Source organism: Bos grunniens, chromosome 3, assembly GCF_055505025.1.
Source record: "Bos grunniens cultivar Pamir isolate PY7600 chromosome 3, Bosgru_T2T1.0, whole genome shotgun sequence".
Lineage (NCBI taxonomy): Eukaryota > Metazoa > Chordata > Mammalia > Artiodactyla > Bovidae > Bos > Bos grunniens.
The window spans coordinates 738882-759366 of record NC_141167.1 but is presented as its reverse complement, the minus strand read 5'-3'; the positions used below and the strand labels follow the sequence as shown (position 1 = coordinate 759366).

Genomic DNA, 20485 nt, shown 5'->3' with positions numbered 1-20485 from the left:
GGGGGGCTGACTCCCCGCTCTGACCCCGCAGACTCTCATCCTCTGCACAAGGGTGGGGCCTGCGTCTTCCTCACCCGGACGTGTCCACAGATGCCCCTCGGGGCCTGGCCGATCCGTAACCCCCCTCCCACATCTCCCCTGCCCAGTCCTGCCAACCTCTTGCCTTCTAGGGCCCCATGTCAAGCACCCTGGACCCCACTCTGATGGCCCCCCGTCTGCCCCTGGGGCCTGCTGCCAAGGCCCTGGGACCCATTCCCTCCCAGGAGTGGGGGCCCCTCAAGGGCTCCCCCTGGACTGGGATCCAAGAGGGAGTGCTGGCGGGGGAGGGCCACGTGGGTTGGTGGCTGCTGTGGGTTCGGGGTGGCTGGATGGAGCCCATCAGTCAGAGGCCGACCTCCCTCCTCCTGCCTGGGCAGAGGGGCCCACGGACCGCTCAACTGTGCCAAGCGTGGGTCAGGGTCCCCCAGGGAGGAGACCAGCAGACCCCAGTGGACAACACTCGAGACCGGGGACCCCAGAACCTTGGGTGGGAGAAGTCTGTTGCCCCCACCAGGACCCAGCATGCACCTCCCTGGGGGCAGCGTGTCCCTTCAGACGGGCAGCCTCCCTGCCCTAAGCCTTTTCTATTGGGATGAAATTCATGTTCAGTAAAGTGCGCACCCCCAGGGCCCAGCTGAGGACCGTGTGTCGTGTAACCTCCACCCAAACAAGACCTGGAGTGTCCCCACCCCACGTGGCCCCCAGGCTTCTTGGTGCTGGGTCCCTGCCCAGAGGGGACCAGGGTCCCACTTCCGCCGGGAATGGCTGTGCCCCTTCTGGGATGTCACCAATGGCACCTGCAGGATGGGCACGTCTTCGTCACCTCCCTGCCTCCTTTCACCACACCTGCTGGTTTCGAGGCTCACCTGCATTGATACACATATGAACAGCTTGGTCTTTGTTATCTCTACTATTTTACTATCGGATGTACCACGACTTGTTTATCCATCTTCTGTTCTGGGGCAGCTCTGGTGATACCAGTTCAGGACCTTTTGTTGTTCCAGAAAGCCAGGGACATTTCAAAGATTAATGCAGTTCCATCAAAAAGAACCTGGTTTGAAAAGGATCTCACTGGTCAAATCTGTGAGAATTTGAGCATCCGGAAGAGGGATGCTCAGGGTTGATTGACTGCACGCAGTTTATGTAAATCCACGAATCTGTGGTGATACTCAAACGAGAGAAAGCATGAGAAGGCATATAGTGCAGAAGTGAAGCCAACTCTTTCTTTTGATTACTGGTGTCATAAGGGACAATGTAACACTGCCCTGCTTTCTGCTCCCACTAGAGTCAGTCTAAGTAAATCACTCCAGTCATGAGGAAGGCCCACTTGGAAAAGGGACGCTGTCTAATGAACATGGAAGGGGGACAGATTAGCAAGTCCCCAGTGTCAGGTGCTGGAAGTGAGCCCTGGGACAAGGTAGGGGTTTGTGATCGGACCCTCAGAGGGGTGAGTACTGGGGACCTGCGCTCCAGGCATTGTGAGGGGTGTGTCTCCTGGACGCTGGCGGGTGTAGGCTCAGTCTCACTCAGAGGGCGCCCAGGTGCTGGTTTTGGTGGCAGGCCATCCAGCCTCTGTGTTTAGGTCAAGCCCCTTGCTCCCTTAGAGACAGTTTCTGTCTTTGAGGAATGAGACAGGACGGGCGAGCAGAGCAGTGAGTGCACTCGGCCAGGGTACTGTCCCCAGGGCTGGTTTTCCCGAGAGCTGCGGGAGGGGACCTATTTGATGTGAGTCTCGGTCACACAAACCTGCTCTCACAGGAACCGGGGACAGTCGAAAAGGGACTTGGCATTAGCTGGTGTTCAAGAGTCTTTATACTTTTCTGTTAAGTACAGTAACTTAATTTTGGCTAGTCTGGGAAATGCTCTTATTTTTAAAGATGAATGCTGAGGAAAGAGGCATGGTAAGCACCAGCCACCTCTGGGAGGCCTTCCTCCTGAAATTGGCCCTGCTCTTGGTTTGCCAGGTCCCAGCATCACCGCCCCATCCAGGGGACCCTCCTCCAGGAAGCCCCCAGGGTGCCACCCAGGGATCTAAGTCAAAGACCAGCCCCGTGTGAGTGCTTCTCTTCCCAAGTCGACAGCCCCTCAAACCCTCACCCGCATTCCCGGGTCCAAACAGCTCTGAAAAGCACAAGTTTTCTTTGTAACTCACATGGCAGCAAGACCCTGTCATGTTCTACTGAGAGGAAGTGGTAGAAAGATGACCATGTTATCAGGGGGTTTCTGGGCTGAGGGTTGTGGTCCTGCCAGAACAGGGTATGCTCCGAGTCCCCCCCAGGCCGGGCAAGGAGCCCAGGGACGAGGACCAAACCCAGGGACGAGGACCAGCCCAGCAGAGGGAGGCCCCAGCCCTGGAGCTGTGCCTGGCAGTCCCTCAGCTCCCGGACCCAACTCAGCTCTGGAGGACGAGCAGCTGTGGACTCAGGGCCACAGTGACTATTCAGAGTGTGTGGTTCTGCTCAACATCGTTGAATCCGGCAAACCCTTCCATGGTTTAGCAGACCAAAGCTCAGTTAGCTAGCGGGCCTTGTCCCGTTGTGTTCAGATAAGTCAGAGCCGAGCAGCCATGCTGCTTTGGAGAGAGCTGACCGCCCAGTGCAGGGGCCCGGCTCTCTGAGGGTGGCAGGAACTGCACAGAACCCCTGCAGCGGGCGTCGGCCCCCACACGATGGCAGACGAGCCCTCACTCCGGGCCACCCCCGCAGTCCAGGCAGCCCAGGGGACCCCCAGCCCTTGGGCCGCATGGCCTTCCTCAGCTGCTCCAGGTCCTGGGGGAGGGAGAGGCCTTGTGGACGGAAGAGACTCTCTGTGTCTCCTCCAGGCTCTGCTCCCATTTTTCTGTGTCTCAAAATCTCCTCCAGAAAAAAAAGAGTAGGTGTTTGAAATCCAGCCCCTAAATATGCTCTGCACACATGGAAAATTGCAAAAGGGCAGGGCGAGAGGAGGGCTCGGTCCAGAGCGCCCAGGTGTGGCCCCGCCCCCTTCCTCGGTCGCCGCCCCCTTCCTCCGTCGCCGCCCCCTTCTTCCGTCCCCTGCATGAAGCACCGTCTGGTCTCGGGTGTAGCTCAGCTTTGGGGACAAAGATCAGTGGCGGAGAGGCTGCGGCTGGTGAAGAGCCTTGTCTCCATGCCACCCTGGCTTCTGCCACGAGGAGGAAGGTCAGCGGGTCACTGCAGCGGGGCGGGCCCTGAGGACGGGGTTCCGCGCCAACACGCCCGTCCCCCAGACGGTCCAAGCAGACGTCTCTGTTTATCCGTGTTGACAGCGCGGAGCTCTAAGCACATCATCAGATGAAATTACCCTGGAGCAGCTTGGGGCTTTTCACGTCTTAGTGACGGGCTTCTATTCTCCAGCTATTTTTAGGGCCATTAATCACCACATTCCCCGCGTGTTCATCAGTGGAATGTCCTGAGTCACGAGCTCTGATGGACAGCTTGCAGGGTGGCCCAGGAACGTGCGTCTGCAGGTTGGTGTTGCGCCGGGCCTTCTGTGGGCCCTCTCCACGGCCATTTGGCTGAGTCACGCACCTGTATTTGTGTCTGATTCCGGACCTTTTCTGCTGGATATCCACTTGTGGTCCAGTCTACTGAGGACAGCTCTGGAAATGCCGTGGATGTCACGTGGCCATTTGTGTTGGCGTTTTTTCCTTTGGTTAAGTCTCTGGAGAAGCTCCGACAACCCCTCCCTGTCCTTGCCAACTGGATCGGGGGTCAGAACAAAACAGAACCCAAACCCAACTGTTGTAGAGTCCAAATCTGTACTGTTCACTACACAACAGCCCAATAATTGGGGAGATGAGTTGTGGCACAGAACAGCGACTTTACTCAGAAAGCCAGCAGACGGAGACAAGGTGGACCAGAGTCCCCAAGAGCGTCTCGGCGGACTTAGAATTCAGGACCCTTTTATTCTGAAAGGGGAGGGCGTTTGGCTGCTTGTGGTGGGCTTCTTGCTATGGGACTCCTTTGTTCTCGCAGCTGCCCACATAGGTCAGGTCACGATGTTCCTGTAAACCTCCAACAGGAAGATGTTATCCTCTGTTCTGCAACTCTTTATCTCTGTATGAATGAGAAAGTATTATGCCTGTAAAGGTCGGAGGCTTGAGAGTGGGCTGACCTGTGTATTTCAAGCTGTGGCCAACATTGCTAACTCATAGCGAAGGCGCCGGAACACAAAGGTTAAAGACCTGAGGTGGAGTCGGATCTGTCCTCCCCGTTATATTATCTGCAGAGACAGCACAGCCGGGCCCCAGCCCCCTCCCGGGAGTCCTGCCCTGCCAGCGAGGTGCCCTGGTGGCTCCCACTGTGGGCATCCGGTTGGCTCCCGGTCCTCCTGTCTTAGCCTGGCCTCTGCTGCGGGCTCAAGCCCCCTTCTCATCCGGGGTCCCGGGGAAGTCACAGCCCCCGCTGGGGGGACAGGCAGGGGTGACACTGAAACACTGAGTCCCAGCCCTACCAGCCTCTGCGGCCTCCGGAGACTGTGCCTCCAAACCCAAGTGAGGAAGAGGCTGTGTCGCTTCCTGAGATGATGTGGTGGTGAGTGAGGACTTTGAAGGGACTTGGGGAGCACACGGCTTTACACAGCTTCACGTCGGGCACTGTCCTTAGGCTGAGCTTTTGCAGACATTTTGATCAAAGATGAATTAAATTGTGTTCAAATTTGCCCAAGTCCCCACAGTCCGGAGATTTCTTTCTAACTTACTGGAAGTTAGTAGCATCATGTTCACTTTTAGTGTGTGTACATTTTACAGGTATGAATAAAAATGGTCACAAAACATCCACTCATCTGAGATTTTATTGGGCACTTACATCATGCTAGAGACACAAAACCACGTGGGGGCTGGGCGGCCACAAGGGCGGTGCGGGGCCGCAGGGAGCTGTGCTCTCAGGCCGCCAGCTGGTCCCCGGTGCGCAGGGCGGGGGTGCCCAGCGGGGCTGGCCGCGGGGGCGCCTCCTGGGAGCTCTGCAGCATCTGGTTCCTTCTCTCCAGCTGCCGAGCCCACTCGTCGCGGAGCCTGGGGGAGGCCGTTTGGGCTCAGTGAGGACCCAGCACACCGGGCTGCCCGAGGCCCGTGCCCGGTGCCGGCCCCGTCTCATCTCCTAGGGCCACGCCTGCCCACCAGGAAGGGCCCCGTAGGCTCCTCCCAGAAGGGAAAGTGCAGCCGGGGGCAGGCAGGCCCCTGCAGGACCAGAGGCCAGGACGCAGTGCCCTGACTGGCCTGCCCCACCCAGCACCACAGGTGGGCCCTCAGGAGCTCGCTTCCCGGGTCAGGGGTCTGTGGTTGGGACCACAGCACGACTCCCAGTGGTGACCCGGGGGAGACAGGCCCGCCGAGGGGTCAGGCCCCCGTAGACTGAACATGCCCTTGGGCCCCATGTGAGCAAGGGGTTTGGGTTGGAGGGAGCGGGCTGGGATGGGAGCCTGGCCTGGACCCGCCTCCGGGACTGCGGGGCAAACTGGTGGGAAGCGCCCACACAGGGAGGAGGGCGCCTCCCCCGAGCCAGTGGAGAGGCCAGGACAGCCCTGACCGCCTGGGGATGAGGGCGGAGCTGCTGCTGCCCAGGGGCGGGGCTGGGGGTGGGCTGAGGCCATGTCACCAGCACGTCTCCCCTGACAGGTGAGGCTGTCAGCCCCGCCCAGGGCCTCAGTCACCGGTGAGGCAGTGCTGACCCGCAGCCTGCTCCTGGGACCTTCTCTCATGGGCTGAGACCCAGAATGTCCTGGGCCTGATGGCACATGAAGGACAGGGAGGAGGCCACGGAGACCCAGCAGGGATCCTGGGCCAGGAGCCCTTCAAATGAGGGTTCTGTGCCAGGACCTCCCCCCCAGGAGGCCAGGGGAGGACAGTGGCCAGCTCTGGGGGCCACACGGTGTGGACAGGAGGCGCCGCAGCCGCACATCTGTGCCGAGTGGCCAGAAGCACTGGATGGGGGGGCAGCATGGCAACCAGACCTCTGGCCCCTGGCAGGGTCAGTACCCAGGCTGAGCCCTCCACAGTAGCCAAGAATCCGCCTTTCTAGCCTAGCTCGCAGGGCAGCAGCTGCTGGTGCTATTTGGGGACTAAGGTTGGGGCCACTTTGGAGGTTTCTGGCCATCTGAGACTTTGTCTTGGTGCAAATTATGTGCTAACATTCCCTCTTAACTGTCCACTTCGCAGGGTCACCTAGGACACTCCCCTTAGCACCCACGGGCCCCTGCGTCCACTCAGGAAGAAGGTGGGGTTGGCTTTGAGTCTGTAAGTCAAGCACGTGTGTGACAAGGAGCAGGATGGACTTGCTGATTGGTTGCATCCAGCGGGAGCAAATGTCAGAAAACAGATGAAATCAGATGAACTCTGCAGGGCAACTTCCTACAGGGCCCTCAGGAGATTGGGAATGAAGGGATGGGGTGATGGAGGGATGGGTGATAGAGGGAGGGGGTGATGGAAGGAAGGGGTGATGGAGGGATAAGGTGACGGAGGGATAAGGTGATGGAGGGAAGGGGTAATGGAGGGAAGGGGTGATGGAGGGATAAGGGGATGGAGGGAAGGGGTGATGGAGGGAAGGGATGATGGAGGGAAGGGGTGATGGAGGGAAGGGATGATGGAGGGAAGGGGTGATGGAAGGATATGTTGATGGAGGGATGGGGTGATGGAGGGAAGGGGTGATGGAGGGAAGGGATGATGGAGGGAAGGGTTGATGGAGGGAAGGGATGATGGAGGGAAGGGGTGATGGAAGGATATGTTGATGGAGGGATGGGGTGATGGAGGGAAGGGGTGATGGAGGGATAAGGTGACGGACGGATGGGGTGATGGAGGGATAAGGTGATGGAGGGACGGGCGAGGGATGGATGGGGTGTTCTTCTCTACCACTACTGAACAGTGATGTGATGCTGAAGCTGAGTTGGCATGGCTGATGTTCAGTGGTTCATACCCACTCCTCAGGTGACACTGATCTGAGGGTGGGAAGTGGGTGGTGGCGGGGTCTCTAGACTGCATCCTGAAGGCTGGCAGCCCCGGTACAGGTGTGTCTCTGTGCCCTCAGGTTGCTGGCACCGAGCTCACCTGTCCAGGGCGCTCCTGCGGATCCTCATGTCCTCCTTTTGCAGTTGTTCCGTGTGAAGCTTGATTTTTTTCTCCCAAAACATCTTTAGCACGTCGGCATCATAGGTTACCCTTCCGTGGTACTTCATGGTGTAGCTTTTGCTCATGTTCTGGATAAAGGAGAATGTGCAGATCTGTCATGCTGTGCTGTGCTGGTTTGAGAGCTTACCGATAAGAAGGCGGCTCCACCCCAGACGTTTCCCTCACCCCCTTGCACCTTCCTGGGGGTCAGACTGTCAGGGGGCTCACAGAGCATTCAGACCAGTGGGCTTGCCGCCTTCTGGACTGGTTTCCTAGATTAGGGGAAGTAGCAGTTGATGGTAAATCCCATTTGGGGCCTTTGGGCATTTGGAAACTTAAGTGACAGCAACTCTTCTCTGCTTCTCATGTGGGTGATCCCAGGTGGAGATGGCTGGGGGGTGTGTGGTGCCCACACAGCAGCGGCCCTGCCTGAGCCCCGAGTGGCTGCTCTGTGCGTCTGACCCCAGGACGGCAAAGCACGATGGAAGTGACTAAGGCTAAGTGAGGTCACCAGGGGCCCTGACCCGGAGGACCGGTGTCCCTACAGGGGGGTGGTCGGGACACAGACCACAGAGGGACACCCCGCGAGGACCTGGGACCCACCAACGGGTGAGGCCTCAAGGGAAGCCGCCCTGCCCACACCGGGTCTTGAGTTTCGCCTCCAGGATGGCACACGTCACCTTCTGTTCCAAGTCTGTGGTGCCTCCCAGCTCGTCACTGTGCTCACCGTGTCTCCAGCGTCCTGATGTCCGCCCTGCACACCCACCCCTACACGCCTTGTTCTGATGCCCTGGTGCTGGGTCTGGGCCTCCTGGTGCACTTTTGAAATACACACTGAACAATGCGGGACCCTCACCCTCTCCTTGGGGAACCCACGCTCTGGGCCACAATCCACCTGCCCTCCTCACCCAGGACGGGGTGCCAGACAGCCAGGGACGGCCCTGCACCTCAGGACCCCTGGAATCCCACAGGCCTGCCCACCCTCCGCCTGCCTCCCCTGGGCCTTCCCACGGAAACCACGCTCCCTCTGCCCCGCCGCCCTCCCCTGGGGACGGTGAGGGACAGACTGTCCGACGAGTCACAGCCTCATGTGCTGGACTTGCTGCATCACGTGCTTCCTATCAAGGCCCCTCATTCCAGGATGCAAGGTGGACACTGGTCCAAAGAAGCCTCACGGGAGATTCCAGACCCCCTGTGGACCCCTGAGACCAGGCAAGGTCATTCCAAAGGCACCCCTGGCATAATTAGGAACTGAGATCAAGGTAAGATCCCGGGGACAGAAAGCGAGGTTTTTCATCTGGAACTGGCTGTTGTTAAAACCTCCGACCGTGGGGACTGCAGGACCAACCAGGCTCCCTCCCAGCAGAGGAGGAGCAGGTCGGGGGCAGCAGTGGATGAAGCCCCCCCACCCAATGGTGGCTTCTCTGCTACTCCGTGCTTCTAACCACGCCATGAAGAAGGGGCCCAGTGCGGCCTGCCTCTGCAGCTCAACTCTTAAGGCACGTGTGGGCTTTCAAACCCCCGAAGCTGGTCAGACTTGACCTTGAGAATTCAGTCTCAAGCACAGGTGTTTGTCCTGAGCTCACGTTTGTGGTGTGGGTTGTATGGTTCCCGTGGTTGGCGTGGCTGGGAGAATCCGCCCCCAGCAGGACCCTGACCCTGCTGAACCGGCTGCCGTTTGTCACGGGGTTTCTCGAGGGGCCAGAAGGAAACTGTCACCCTGGGCTCAGGCCCACATGCCAGATGCTCTTGTCTGAAAGGATGGAGAGACGACTTTGGTTAGAGAAAGTCTGCATCTGCGTTTGGTGGGAAGATGGTGAGATGCACAATCTGGGACCTTTGTTAGAAGCTGTGGGTACAGGATGCCTGGCCTCTGGTCCTCCAGGCAGGCAGGTCATTTGTCTGCGTCCGGGTGAGGGGTCGGCTGAGCAGAGCTGTGTAAGTGCTCGGCTCCTCGAGGCCAAGGGCCAGGCCACGTGTGGGACTGAGGCCACGGGTGTGGAGACTAGTGGAGCCCCTGTGCAGAAGAGCCTCCCTGAGCCCCCAGTAGCCTCAGAGTACAGGGTCGGGTTTCAGCACCATGCCCGGGCAGCCTGAGGTGCGAAAGGAGCTCCCGTGTGTGTTGCACGCTGCATGTGTGTGTGTGGGTGTGAGGGCCGGGGAGCCACCTCTGGGGCCTGCACACTGGCTGACCCTTGGGACACAGGGCTGGCTGTGGGCACAGCTGTGGGCAGCTGCAGCCAGAGCCGGGAATCTGAAGGCCACAAGCCCTGGAGGAAGACCAGCCCAGGCCCACGTGTGCACAGCGGGAGCCAGGGGAGGCTGGCTCAAGGCCTGAAGATCTTCCTGTGGAAGCAGGTAGGGGCCGAGTTCCCTGTTACTTGGGGGCCGGGGCGCAGGGCAGGAGCAGGGGTGCCGGCGCGGGAACCAGGAGAAGAGAGGGAAACGACCCGCCGCCCGCTTCGGGGTCCAAGAGCGCTCGGGAGACCAGCCCTCTGCACTCGGGCACAGGGGGCTTATGAGAACTAAAGGAGAAGCTGCAGGCTGGCCGCAGACCCGTTAGAAACAGCTCTAAGGCTCTGGAGCTGCCTGCTTGCTGGATCGGCGTTTGCAAGGCCGTGTGACTAACCCCAGTGCCCCGAGCCCAAGCCTGCACCTGCTGGGGTGTGATGGAGGAGCAGGGAGACATTCGCAGGCGAGAAGGGCAGGGGGCGGAGCCGGCAGGGTCGAGGGCTGGGAGGGCGGCCGTCCCGACCCGCGGGGGACGGGGTGGGGGACAGGCTAGATTTGGGGGCAAGAGCAGCCCAGCCGGGGCCAGGCTCCACTGTGACGGTGAAACTGCAGGATGCCCTGGGCCCCAGGGGAGACCCCTCCTCACTCACGGACTCCGTGTGGCCACCCCCCTCGGCCTGGGGGCAGCCCCTTCCGAGCCCCCAGGGATGAGCCCTGCTCCGCAGTCAGGTCTGCACCGTGAGGACCCCACCCCTTCTGACCGCCCAGCAGGGCCGGTGTCCCTGCAGGAGGTTGGAGGCTGCGCACGTGTGAGCTGTGTGGGAGGCGGCAGTAACAGCTCCGAAACCAGCAGTGCTGGGGGCCCAGATGGTGCAGAAGGAGGACCCTGAGCTCACCTCCTCCCACAGACACTCAGAGCAACATCAGTGAGAGTGGCCAGAAAACTAGCAGAAAGGGGGACCCAGGACTGAAGACATAACAGACCCACAGCCAGACAGGCAGCCGTGGTGGGGACACAGCGTATGGAGAGCTGCAGCCTGCGGCCAGCAACTCACCAGTGGGCTGGAGTTCACAGTCGCAGAGGTTCCCCCAAGGAGCAGGTTGGTCTGAGCCCCTCGTCGAGCTCCTCAGCTTGGGGTTCCTGCAGCAGGAAGGCGAGCTCCCAGAATGTCTGGCTTCCTTTCAGGAGAGCTGGAGGGCTGCGGGAACAGACTCTGCTTGCCAGGCTGGGGAGACCCGGGGTCGGGTGGCAGTCTGCAGGAGCCAGGGTCAGACCCCCGGCTGATCCTGGGGTGCCTCTGGGGAGGCGGGGCCCCGTGGACAGCCCTGGGGCACAGATGCTGGCAGCAGCCCCTGTGGGAGGCTTGTGCTGCCAAGTGGGCACCAGCGCTGGCCGGCACCGCGTTGGAGCCCTCTCCTGGCCTCCGATGCCAGCGGCTTAGCCAGCACGAGCTGTCCGCACCCGTCCTCTCCTGCCCACCACTGGCTGGGCACCATGCGCTTGGGGAGCTAGCCCTGCCCACAGCAAGTCCAGGGGCCAGCGCCAGCCCTGGGGGCTCCTCTGCCCCCACATGTGGCTGCTCTCGGTCCATCCTGAGTGCCCCCAGGTCAGCACGTGGGGGGCTGGCCTTGGCCGCCAGTGGGCCGGCCACTGTCCCATGCCCCACTGGGGCCACACAGCTCACTGCTCAGAGGCCTGCCCTGCCCTTCAGGGAGTCTGCCGCAGTCAGCCCCCCATGACAGGAGGGTCCTTGCAGCCCACAGAGGGGCCCTCCAGCAGCATGGAGCTCTGGGGACTGGATGGGGCATGCCGTGGGCCCCCAAGGACATCTCTCACCTAAGGCCTCTCATCCAAGACTGGGAAGAGTAACCAAATAGCCCAACACATAGAAACGAACACAGAGAGTTAGGCAAAAGCAGGGCGCAGAGGACCTCAGGGAAAGAACTAAACAAGGTAAGGGTCAGCCGTCTACCTAGTAAGGAGCTCATGGTTACGCTCACAAAGATGCTCATGGACGCAGAAGAAGGATAAACAGTGAGAACTTCAACAGGGAGATGATGTAAAGAGGAACCAAACAGAGCTGAAGAAAACAGTTGCTGGAAAAACCACCAACACGAGAAGGAATCAACCGATTCGATCATTCCAACAGCAGAGGAAGGGGTCTGTGATCTGGAAGACGGAGTGGTGGAATCATTGGAGCTGAACAGAAAAAGGAAAAAAAGAGTAAAAAATGAGGCTAGTTTAAGAGACTTCTATAACAACATCACATACAGGGGTCCCAGAATGAGAAAAGAGGGGAAAAGGAGCAGAAAACTTCTTTGAAGAAATAGTTGCTGAAAACTTCCCTGACTTGGGGAAGGAAAAGGACAGCCAGGTCCAGGAAGCACAGAGAGCCCTAAACAAGGACAACTCAAAGAGGCTGGCATCAGCACATTATAATTAAAGTGGCCAAACTAAAGATAAAGATAGAATCTTAAAAGCGGCAAGAGAAAACCAGCTAGTTACCTACAAGGAAATGCCCATAAGACCATTAGCTGACCTTTCAGCAGAAACTTTGCCAGAAAGAAGTGATGCTATATATACTAAGTGATGAAGAAGTGATGCTATATATATTAAGTGATGAAGAAGTGACACTATATATATTAAGTGATGGAGAAGTGACGCTATATATACTAAGTGATGAAGAAGTGACGCTATATATACTAAGTGATGGAGAAGTGACGCTATATATACTAAGTGATGGAGAAGTGACGCTATACATACTAAGTGATGGAGAAGTGACGCTATACATACTAAGTGATGGAGAAGTGACGCTATACATACTAAGTGATGGAGAAGTGACGCTATACATACTAAGTGATGGAGAAGTGACGCTATACATACTAAGTGATGAAGAAGTGATGCTGTATATACTAAGTGATGAAGAAGTGATGCTATACATACTAAGTGATGAAGAAGTGATGCTATACATACTAAGTGATGAAGAAGTGATGCTGTACATACTAAGTGATGAAGAAGTGATGCTGTACATACTAAGTGATGAAGAAGTGATGCTGCACATACTAAGTGATGAAGAAGTGATGCTGCACATACTAAGTGATGAAGAAGTGATGCTGCACATACTAAGTGATGAAGAAGTGATGCTGCACATACTAAGTGATGAAGAAGTGATGCTGCACATACTAAGTGATGAAGAAGTGACGCTATATATACTAAGTGATGAAAGGGAGCCTAAACCAAGATTACTCGAGCCGGCGAGGCCATCGCTCAGATCTGAAGGGCAGAGAAAAAGCTTTACAGACGAACAAAAGCCGAAAGATTTCAGCACCACTAAACTGGCCTTACAAGAAATGTTAAAGGGACTTCTCCCTTTAAGTATGAAAGAAAAAGAAAAAAGACTCAGTGGTAAAGGCAAACATTGAGTGAGAGTAATGGAACAGCAACTTATAAATCTAGTAGGAAGTTTAAAGACAAAAGTGTTAATGTCATCTATGTCCATCATAAGTGGTTATGGTGTAAAATGAGATGTCAGCAAGCTAAACGTGTGGGGGGTAATAACGTAGGGTGGTTAGAATGCATTTGAACTTGAGGTCATCAAATTAAGTAGTCACGTATTTCTACCGGTTGTTATATATGAACCTCATGATAACCACACATCAAAAGCCTGTAACAGACACACAAAGAAGAGAAAGGAATTCAAACATGACATTAAATAGTCATGAGGTCACAAGGGAAGGAAGCAAAAGAAGCAGCAGCAAAAAGAACTGCAAAAGCTATCGGAAAACAACTAACAAAATGGCAATAAGCACATACCTATCAATAGTCACTTTAAATGTCAGTGAACTAAATGCTCCAGACATAGAGTGGCTGAATGGATGGAAAAATAAGACCCACGTATGCCGCCTGCCAGATGCTCACTTGCGCTATAAAGACACACACAGACTAAAGGTGAGGGGATGGGGAAAGGTATTGCGTGCAGACGGAAATGAAAGGAAATCTATTATATCAGACAAAACAGACCTTAAAGCAAAAACTGCAACAAGGCATGGAGAAGGCAATGGCACCCCACTCCAGTGTTCTTGCCCGGAGAATCCCATGGACGGAGGAGCCTGGTAGGCTGCAGTCCATGGGGTCGTGAACAGTCGGACACGACTGAGCGACTTCACTTTCACTTTTCACTTTTCACTTTCATGCATTGGAGAAGGAAATGGCAACCCACTCCAGTGTTCTTGCCTGGAGAATCCCAGGGTCGGGGGAGCCTGGTGGGCTGCCGTCTATAGGGTCCCACAGAGTTGGACACAACGGAAGCGACTTAGCAGCAGCAGCAACAAAACATAAAAAAAGTATATTACATGATGAAGGGGCCAATCCAGTAAGAAGTTATAACAATTGTAAATATGTTTGCACCCAACATGCTGTTGCTGCTGCTAAGTTGCTTCAGTCGTGTCCGACTCTGTGCACCAATAAAATGGATAGCTTAGAAGAAATGGGTAAATTCATAGTGTTAATAACATACAATCTCCCAAGACTGAATCAGGAAGAATTAGATCAGGCTGACTACCGGTAATGAAATGGAATCAGCAGCAATAACAAACAAACCAACCACAAAAACTGCTGACAAATGAAAGTCCAGGGCCAGATGGCTTTACAGATAAATTCTACAAAACATTAAAGAGTTGACACCTGTATGTCTCAAACTAGTCCAGAAGATTAAAGAGGCAAGAATGCTTCTTAATTCATAATATGATGAAGTCAGCCTCACCCTGATACTAAACAGACCCCACACAAAAGAAATGGGTCAATATCCCCTCTGGGAATGGTGAGGACTCCGAGGAGAGCATGGCCCATGGCCAGCCTGCCCGCCACTGCCCTGGGGCCTCAGTCTCTCCTGGTCGCAGCCCAGCTGCACACACGAGCGTGGCCCTGGGCCTCTGTGTCCGGCACACACGAGCATGGCCCGGGGCCTCTGCAGGAGTGACTTCCACACGTTCACGTCCAGGGTAAGCAGAGCCTCGGCCTGCCTGGATGCAGGGCCACTTCATCAGCCTGGCCTTTTCCTTTCGCCGGCCTGCTGACCTGAGTCCAGAGGGAGTGGGCTTGGTGGAGGAACCGCTCCTTGTGAAGGCTGGCCTGGGCTCCAGCAGGCTGCAGGAGGAGGGGGCCGCCTTCCATTGTGAAGGCCCTTGGTCTCTGGATGTGGGCACGCCTGGTGTGCATCTCCCCGAGCCCTGCGCTGCCCTGGGAATGCCGGCCGTCTTGGGGCTCAGGGAGCAAACAAGGGGGCTGTCTCCCCTCCCGGGACAGCCCTCCACTCTTGAAGTTTAGCCTGTGAGCCTTTGCCTAGCCCCCCTCAAAGATGCATCACCCTGCTGGGGGCTCCAGAAGGTTCTGGAACCAGGCCCAGGCAGCCAAGGACAGGGACCAGGAGCATCTTCCAAGTGCTTCTTGTGACGTCACAGGGGTATTGCTGCCGGTCGGGAGGCAGGAGCGAGGCCAGCCTGTGAGGGCCGTAGAGGTGGGATCTGAGGGGGCGGGCGGGTGACCACTTTGTGGGGGCCCTGTAGACCAAAGAGGCTTAGAGAGGCAGCAGTTTGTCCCCAAGGGCCGAGTCCTCCAGAGTCAGGGCAGCCAGTGATTACGTGGCAAAAGCTTGGGCTGACGACATGGGAGGGCTGGGGGTGCTGAGCGTGGGGGCATCCACTCCACAGATGGCCTCTCCTCCGGGAGGACGGGGCTGGGCGCTGCGCTCATTCAGACCCGGGGGGAACCTGGCACTTTAAGGGGAGCTCGGCTGCTCCTCTCTCTGGGGCTTCCCAGAGACATGGGGTCTCAGAGCTCTCACCCCAGGGAAGCCCAGCTCAGCAGGGCAGCCCTCCAAGTTCTCACAGAGCAGGAATGCAAGCAGACGGACAGACAGACAGACAGAAAGAAGAGGCCACCAGAAAGCAGCGGGTGGTGGACACAGACCCACCGCAGTCGGCCCTGGGGTGGGAAGCAGGGTTAGGGAGGCCGGGGACGGGGTGTCCGGAATTCTGAGTGGGAAAGGCTGCGGACAAAGGTAAATAGACCCCAGCAGACGCACATGTGACCCAGCTCCCACACGTGCCCACGGCGGGCTCACCCGCATCAGCCGGGGCTTCCTCTGCGGTCCTTCCCGGCTGCTCAGGCTACTCCTGCGGGCGGGCGTCCTCCTGTGTCCCCAGCGCCCGGGCTGAGTCTGCCCCTCCCCTTTATACCGGCGCGGTGACCCGGGGCCTGGCGCTCGCTCAGCACTGGGAAAGACGAGCTGCCTTCCGTCCGGTGGCCCCTGGAGGCGCGATGGGCCCCGAGGGCAGTGGGGAGTGTGCCCGCACTGGCTCCTGCAGGGATCGAGTCAGCACCGCTTTCTCCTCTGGTGGCCTGCTCCTGGGACCCCTGGAGGCTGAGGTTTAAAAGAAACAGCTGTCATCAAACCCCCTTTATCCTAAGATGTGTGAGCGAAAGTCTCCAAACAGTACAGGATTAGCTCTTAGTAAAGCAGCCAGGCGTAAGTAGCATTTTTCTTTTTTAAAACACTTTTGTTTTATATTGGAATATAGTTGATTTATAGCTGTGATGGTTATTTGTAGTTTCTGCTGTATAGCAAAGTGATTCAGTTATACACATACATATATCCATTCTTTCTCAGATTTTTTTCCCATGTAGGTTAGATCAGAATATTGAGTAGAGTTCCCTGTGCTTTACGGTAGGTTGTGTCTAACGGAGTGTATCTGCTAATCCACAATTTCTAATTTATCCTCCCTTCCCCCAGCTCTCCCCTTTGATAAACATAAGTTTGTTTTCTATGTCTGTCAATCTGTTGCTGTTTTGTAAATAAATTCGTTTGGATCACTTTAAAAGATTCCACATATAAGTGATACCATATTCGTCTTTCTGTATTTGACTTCCTTCATTTAAGGTGATAATCTCTAGGTCCATGATGTTGCTGCGAATGGCATTATTTCATTCTCTTTGGATCCACTTTCTAGAGTAATGAAAATAAAAACAAAAACAAATAAATGGGACCAATTATACTTAAAAGCTTCTGCACAGCAAAGGAAACCATAAACAGAATGAAACAGCAGGATGGGAGAAAGTATTTGCAAATGATGCGACTGAAAAGGGATTAGTCTCCAAAGCACACAGCAGCTCAGGCAAGCGCAACATCAAAAAACCGAACAACCCACAACAAATGGGAGGAGAACCTGAACGGACACTTCTCCAAAGCCCGGGTTTGGCGGAGGTGGCAGTGGCGGAGGGCCCCCCAGACCTGTATATGTTTTCTGTTTTGAAAGGACCCTGTTTGAAGGTAGAAAATGGCTGCAGTCAGCCGTGTCATGTGGTTTGAATTAATGTAACACAGGGAGCTTTTCCAGGTGGCGGTGGAAGCGTCGCGGATGCGCAGAACAGAGTCTGCATCCTGGGCAAGCAGACATCTCCTCCTCCTCATTTTCCACCCGAAACTGGCCCGTCCTCTGACGGGTGTGTCTGCCTGCTCTGAAGGGCACAGGCTGTTCTTCAGAGATCGCCGCTGCCGCGTTTCCGAAGCCTGCTGTTCCACAGTCAGTGTTAGCCATGGAAGGAGCCTCCGTGGAAGGGGAAGCTTCCTCTGTTAAGCAAGATTGCAAAGAGAGATGCGATACTAAGCACCTGTTTTCCTACAGATTCCCCGTGGTGCCTTTGAAAATCTGAAGGAAGAACCATCTAATCCAGGGCGGGAGGAAGCCCTGGACTCAGGACTTGCTGGCGAGGGTGAGACCTGAGCACTCTGGAGCGGCTTCACCCTGTGTCCCTGAGGGTCACTGTGACCCCACGCATTCGTGGCTGAGTCACAGGAGCCTCACCTGTGGACGTCACCTGTGGACGTCATGGTTGCCAGCCGCTGGGGTACAGTGCAGATTCCTGCACAAAGGTAGCCGGAGTGTTCTGCGTGGTCCTTTGGCATCTGGACCCTCGCCCGTGTCTGAATGCCCCAGAGGCAGAAATGCCCCACAGCACATTCCCCCACAGCAGGAATGTGGCAGCAAACCCGTCCTGGGGATGGACAGGGTTCCAAGTCCCCTTCTTTCTACCTCTCCCCAAAACCTGGAGTGGAAAAATCCCATCCCTTCTTAAAAAAGTGGAATTCAAAAAACAAAGCCTTACCTGCTGCTTAAATTCTCTGGGTGATTGCTTTTTTTCTGCTTGTAATTCCAAGCTAGACCCCAAATATTTCTTTGTAAGATGAGATCATTTCAACCTGCACATGCTGATGAGACCTGTCTGCTCCTGGCCAGGGTGACAAGGAATTCGTGGTGGAGCAGGGGCTTGGCCATGTCCTAAAACACGTCTGTCCTAAGGCCACATCTTCACCTGAGTTTTCAACAAGACTCAGTACCGGTCGCTAAGGCTCTGCTTCCTCCTGGGTCCTGGCAGCCACGGCCCACCCCTGAGCCAGCAGCTGACCCTAACCCTCCACGCACACTGCCTTGGCGACGGTGGGGGCAGGGCGTTCACTGTCTTAGTTGGGAAGTTTCCTGGCGCACGTGTGTCAAAAGCTAACAAGCTGTACACTTTAAACGTGGGCTACTTATGTCAACAGTATCCCAAGAAACCTGTTAGAAAACAACAGAAAACGTCCATGGGAGCGGATCCAAGAGGTAAGTGGATGAGTGGAAGCCTGAGCCCAGCATCGATGGGCACGGCGGGGGCTTCTGAGTTCATAGGGAAGAGAGAGAGGGACAGAAAGAGAGAGAGGCAGGCAGACAGACGGCTCACGCACAGGGACTTTCACACACTCTAATGACCAAACCCAGTTCCCCTGGAAAATGAACAAGATTACTGTCTTTATTATTATTTCACTTTCGAAGTCTACTGGTTTTGTAATTTTCCATTCCACTTCATTAAAAGGCGTTACGTGATAAAAGGCTGGGAAACCCCAGCTCCCCAGGCTGAATCAGACTTGAGGCAGGACTGTGTTCAGACGGGAGTCCTTTCTCTAAGCTGGCCGCAACCCACACTTATGAGAGGGCGGGCAGGCGCGGGGCGCTCGGGTTTGTGGGTCCACTGCGGGCGCCCAGGGCCTGGGTCCGGCTTCTCCAGAGGTGACTGGACTGCAACCACCTTCTCCCGAGCCAGCCTCCCCGAGTAGCCGCTGTCCACGCTGGAGCAAGGACCCCAATGGTCTGACCCTGGGGCAGGGACCTCAGCATCCCAGCCTGGTCTACAAGCCGAAGGCGAAGGGAGGGCCTGGGTCACAGACTGAGGGGAGAGGGGCTGGGGGCAGAGCTTACCTGCTGAGCGTCCCCGGGCAGGGGAGCCAGGTCTCCACTCACCTGGGTTGCTATTTGAGGACGAGCAGGGCCCAGACCACAGGGTACCACTGCTCCAGGTCCCTGGAGAGGGCCTGCCCCTGCCTCAGCTTGCTGGACGCTGGTGATGTCCAGCAAGCGTCCTGACGACAGGGGGTCACGGGGGTGACTTACGGTGGCACACTGGGGAGGCAGGTGCTTTCCTGCCAGCTCACAGGGCCCAGCAGTGAAAGGACGGGAGCCGGGAACCACTTCACCGTGGACCTGCATTTCACCTGTTAGAGCAGGTGAGCCGACTGCTCAAACTGCATGGGCTCCCCAGGAGCCGGTTAACGGGGCGGGGCGGGGGCGCACACCTGGCCTTGTTTTTCACCAGCCACGCGGAGCTGCACTAGTTTTGTTTTTCAGGTGAAATTTCATTTTTTAAAATGTACTTTATTGAAGTATAGTTGATTTATAATGTTGTATTAATTTCTGCTGTACAGCAGTGACTCAGTTGTATACATAAACATTCTTTTTCATATTCTTTTCCATTATGGTTTAATCACAGGATGTTGAATGTCATTCCCTATGCTACACAGTAGGACCTGGTTGCCAACTCATTCATTATGTATATAATTGCATCTACTAATTCCACACTCCCACTGCGTCCCTCCGCAGCACCACCATGGGCGGCTGCGAGTCTGCTCTTCATGTCCAACAGTCCGTGTCCATTTCACAGACCAGTTCATCTGTGTCATGTCTTAGATTCCACCATCAGCTCAGTTCAGTCCAGTTCAGGCGCTCAGTCATGTCCGACTCTTTGCAGCACCATGGACGGCAGCACACCAGGCCTCCCTGTCCATCAGCAACTCCTGGAGTTCACTCAGACTCACGTCCATTGAGTTGGTGATGCCATCCAGCCATCTCATCCTCTGTCGTCCCCTTCTCCTCCTGCCCCCGATCCCTCCCAGCATCAGGGTCTTTTCCAATGAGTCAGTTCTTTGCATCAGTTAGCCAAAATATTGGAGCTTCAGCTTCGGCATCAGCCCTTCCAATGAATATTCAGGACTGATCTCCTTTAGGATGGACTGGTTGGATCTCCTTGCAGTCCAAGGGACTCTCAAGAGTCTTCTCCAACACCACAGTTCAAAAGCATCAATTCTTCAATGCTCAGCCTTCTTTATGGTCCAACTCTCACATCCATACGTGACTACTAGAAAAACCGTAGATTTGATTATATGGACCTTTGTTGGAAAGTAATGTCTCTACTTTTCAATATGCTGTCTAGGTTTGTCATAGCTTTTCTTCCAAGGAGCAAGCGTCTTTTAATTTCATGGCTGCAGTCACCATCTTCAGTGATTTCGGACCCCAAGAAAATAGTCTCCCACTGTTTGCATTGCTTCACCATCTATTTGCCATGAAATGATGGGACCAGATGCCATGATCTTAGCTTTTTTGAATGTTGAGTTTTAAGCCAGTGTTTTCACTCTCCTCTTTCACTTTCATCAAGAGGCTCTTTAGTTCCTCTTCACTTTCTGCCACAAGGGTAGTGTCATCTTCATATCTGAGGTTATATATATTTCTCCCAGCAGTCTTGATTCCAGCGTGGGCTTCATGAAGCCTGGCATTTCGCGTGATGTACTCTCCATGTAAGTTAAATAAGCAGGGTGGCGATACGCAGCCTTGACGTCCATGTCCTGGCTGCTGTAAGCAGCCCTGCAGTGAGCATTGGGGTGCGTGTGTCTTTCTGAATCATGGTTTTGTCTGGGTATGCGCCCGGGGGTGGCACTGCTGGGTCATACGGCAGCTCTACTTTTACTTTTC

At 55.7% G+C, this 20485-nt stretch overlaps 1 protein-coding gene across 5 annotated transcripts; it reads right to left on the bottom strand.

Moving 5' to 3' along the window:
- Window positions 1-4812: 4812 nt before the first annotated feature.
- On the bottom strand, window positions 4813-18350 carry FAM240C (family with sequence similarity 240 member C). Of its 5 annotated transcripts, XM_086394127.1 has the most exons (7): window positions 17535-18339; window positions 16271-16998; window positions 15493-15792; window positions 10426-10569; window positions 8681-8891; window positions 7079-7227; window positions 4813-5050 (listed from the first exon to the last, which is right to left on the bottom strand). In XM_086394127.1, exons 6-7 carry the CDS (start codon window positions 7222-7224, stop codon window positions 4921-4923), a joined length of 276 nt encoding a protein of 91 aa, XP_086250253.1. In that variant the 5' UTR covers window positions 7225-7227; window positions 8681-8891; window positions 10426-10569; window positions 15493-15792; window positions 16271-16998; window positions 17535-18339; the 3' UTR covers window positions 4813-4920. The 5 variants fall into 5 exon arrangements, 4 of the variants coding, with proteins under 4 accessions (XP_086250253.1, XP_086250252.1, XP_086250254.1 ...); XM_086394126.1 differs by having other exon boundaries at window positions 7079-8891; XM_086394128.1 differs by lacking the exon at window positions 8681-8891.
- Window positions 18351-20485: the final 2135 nt, after the last annotated feature.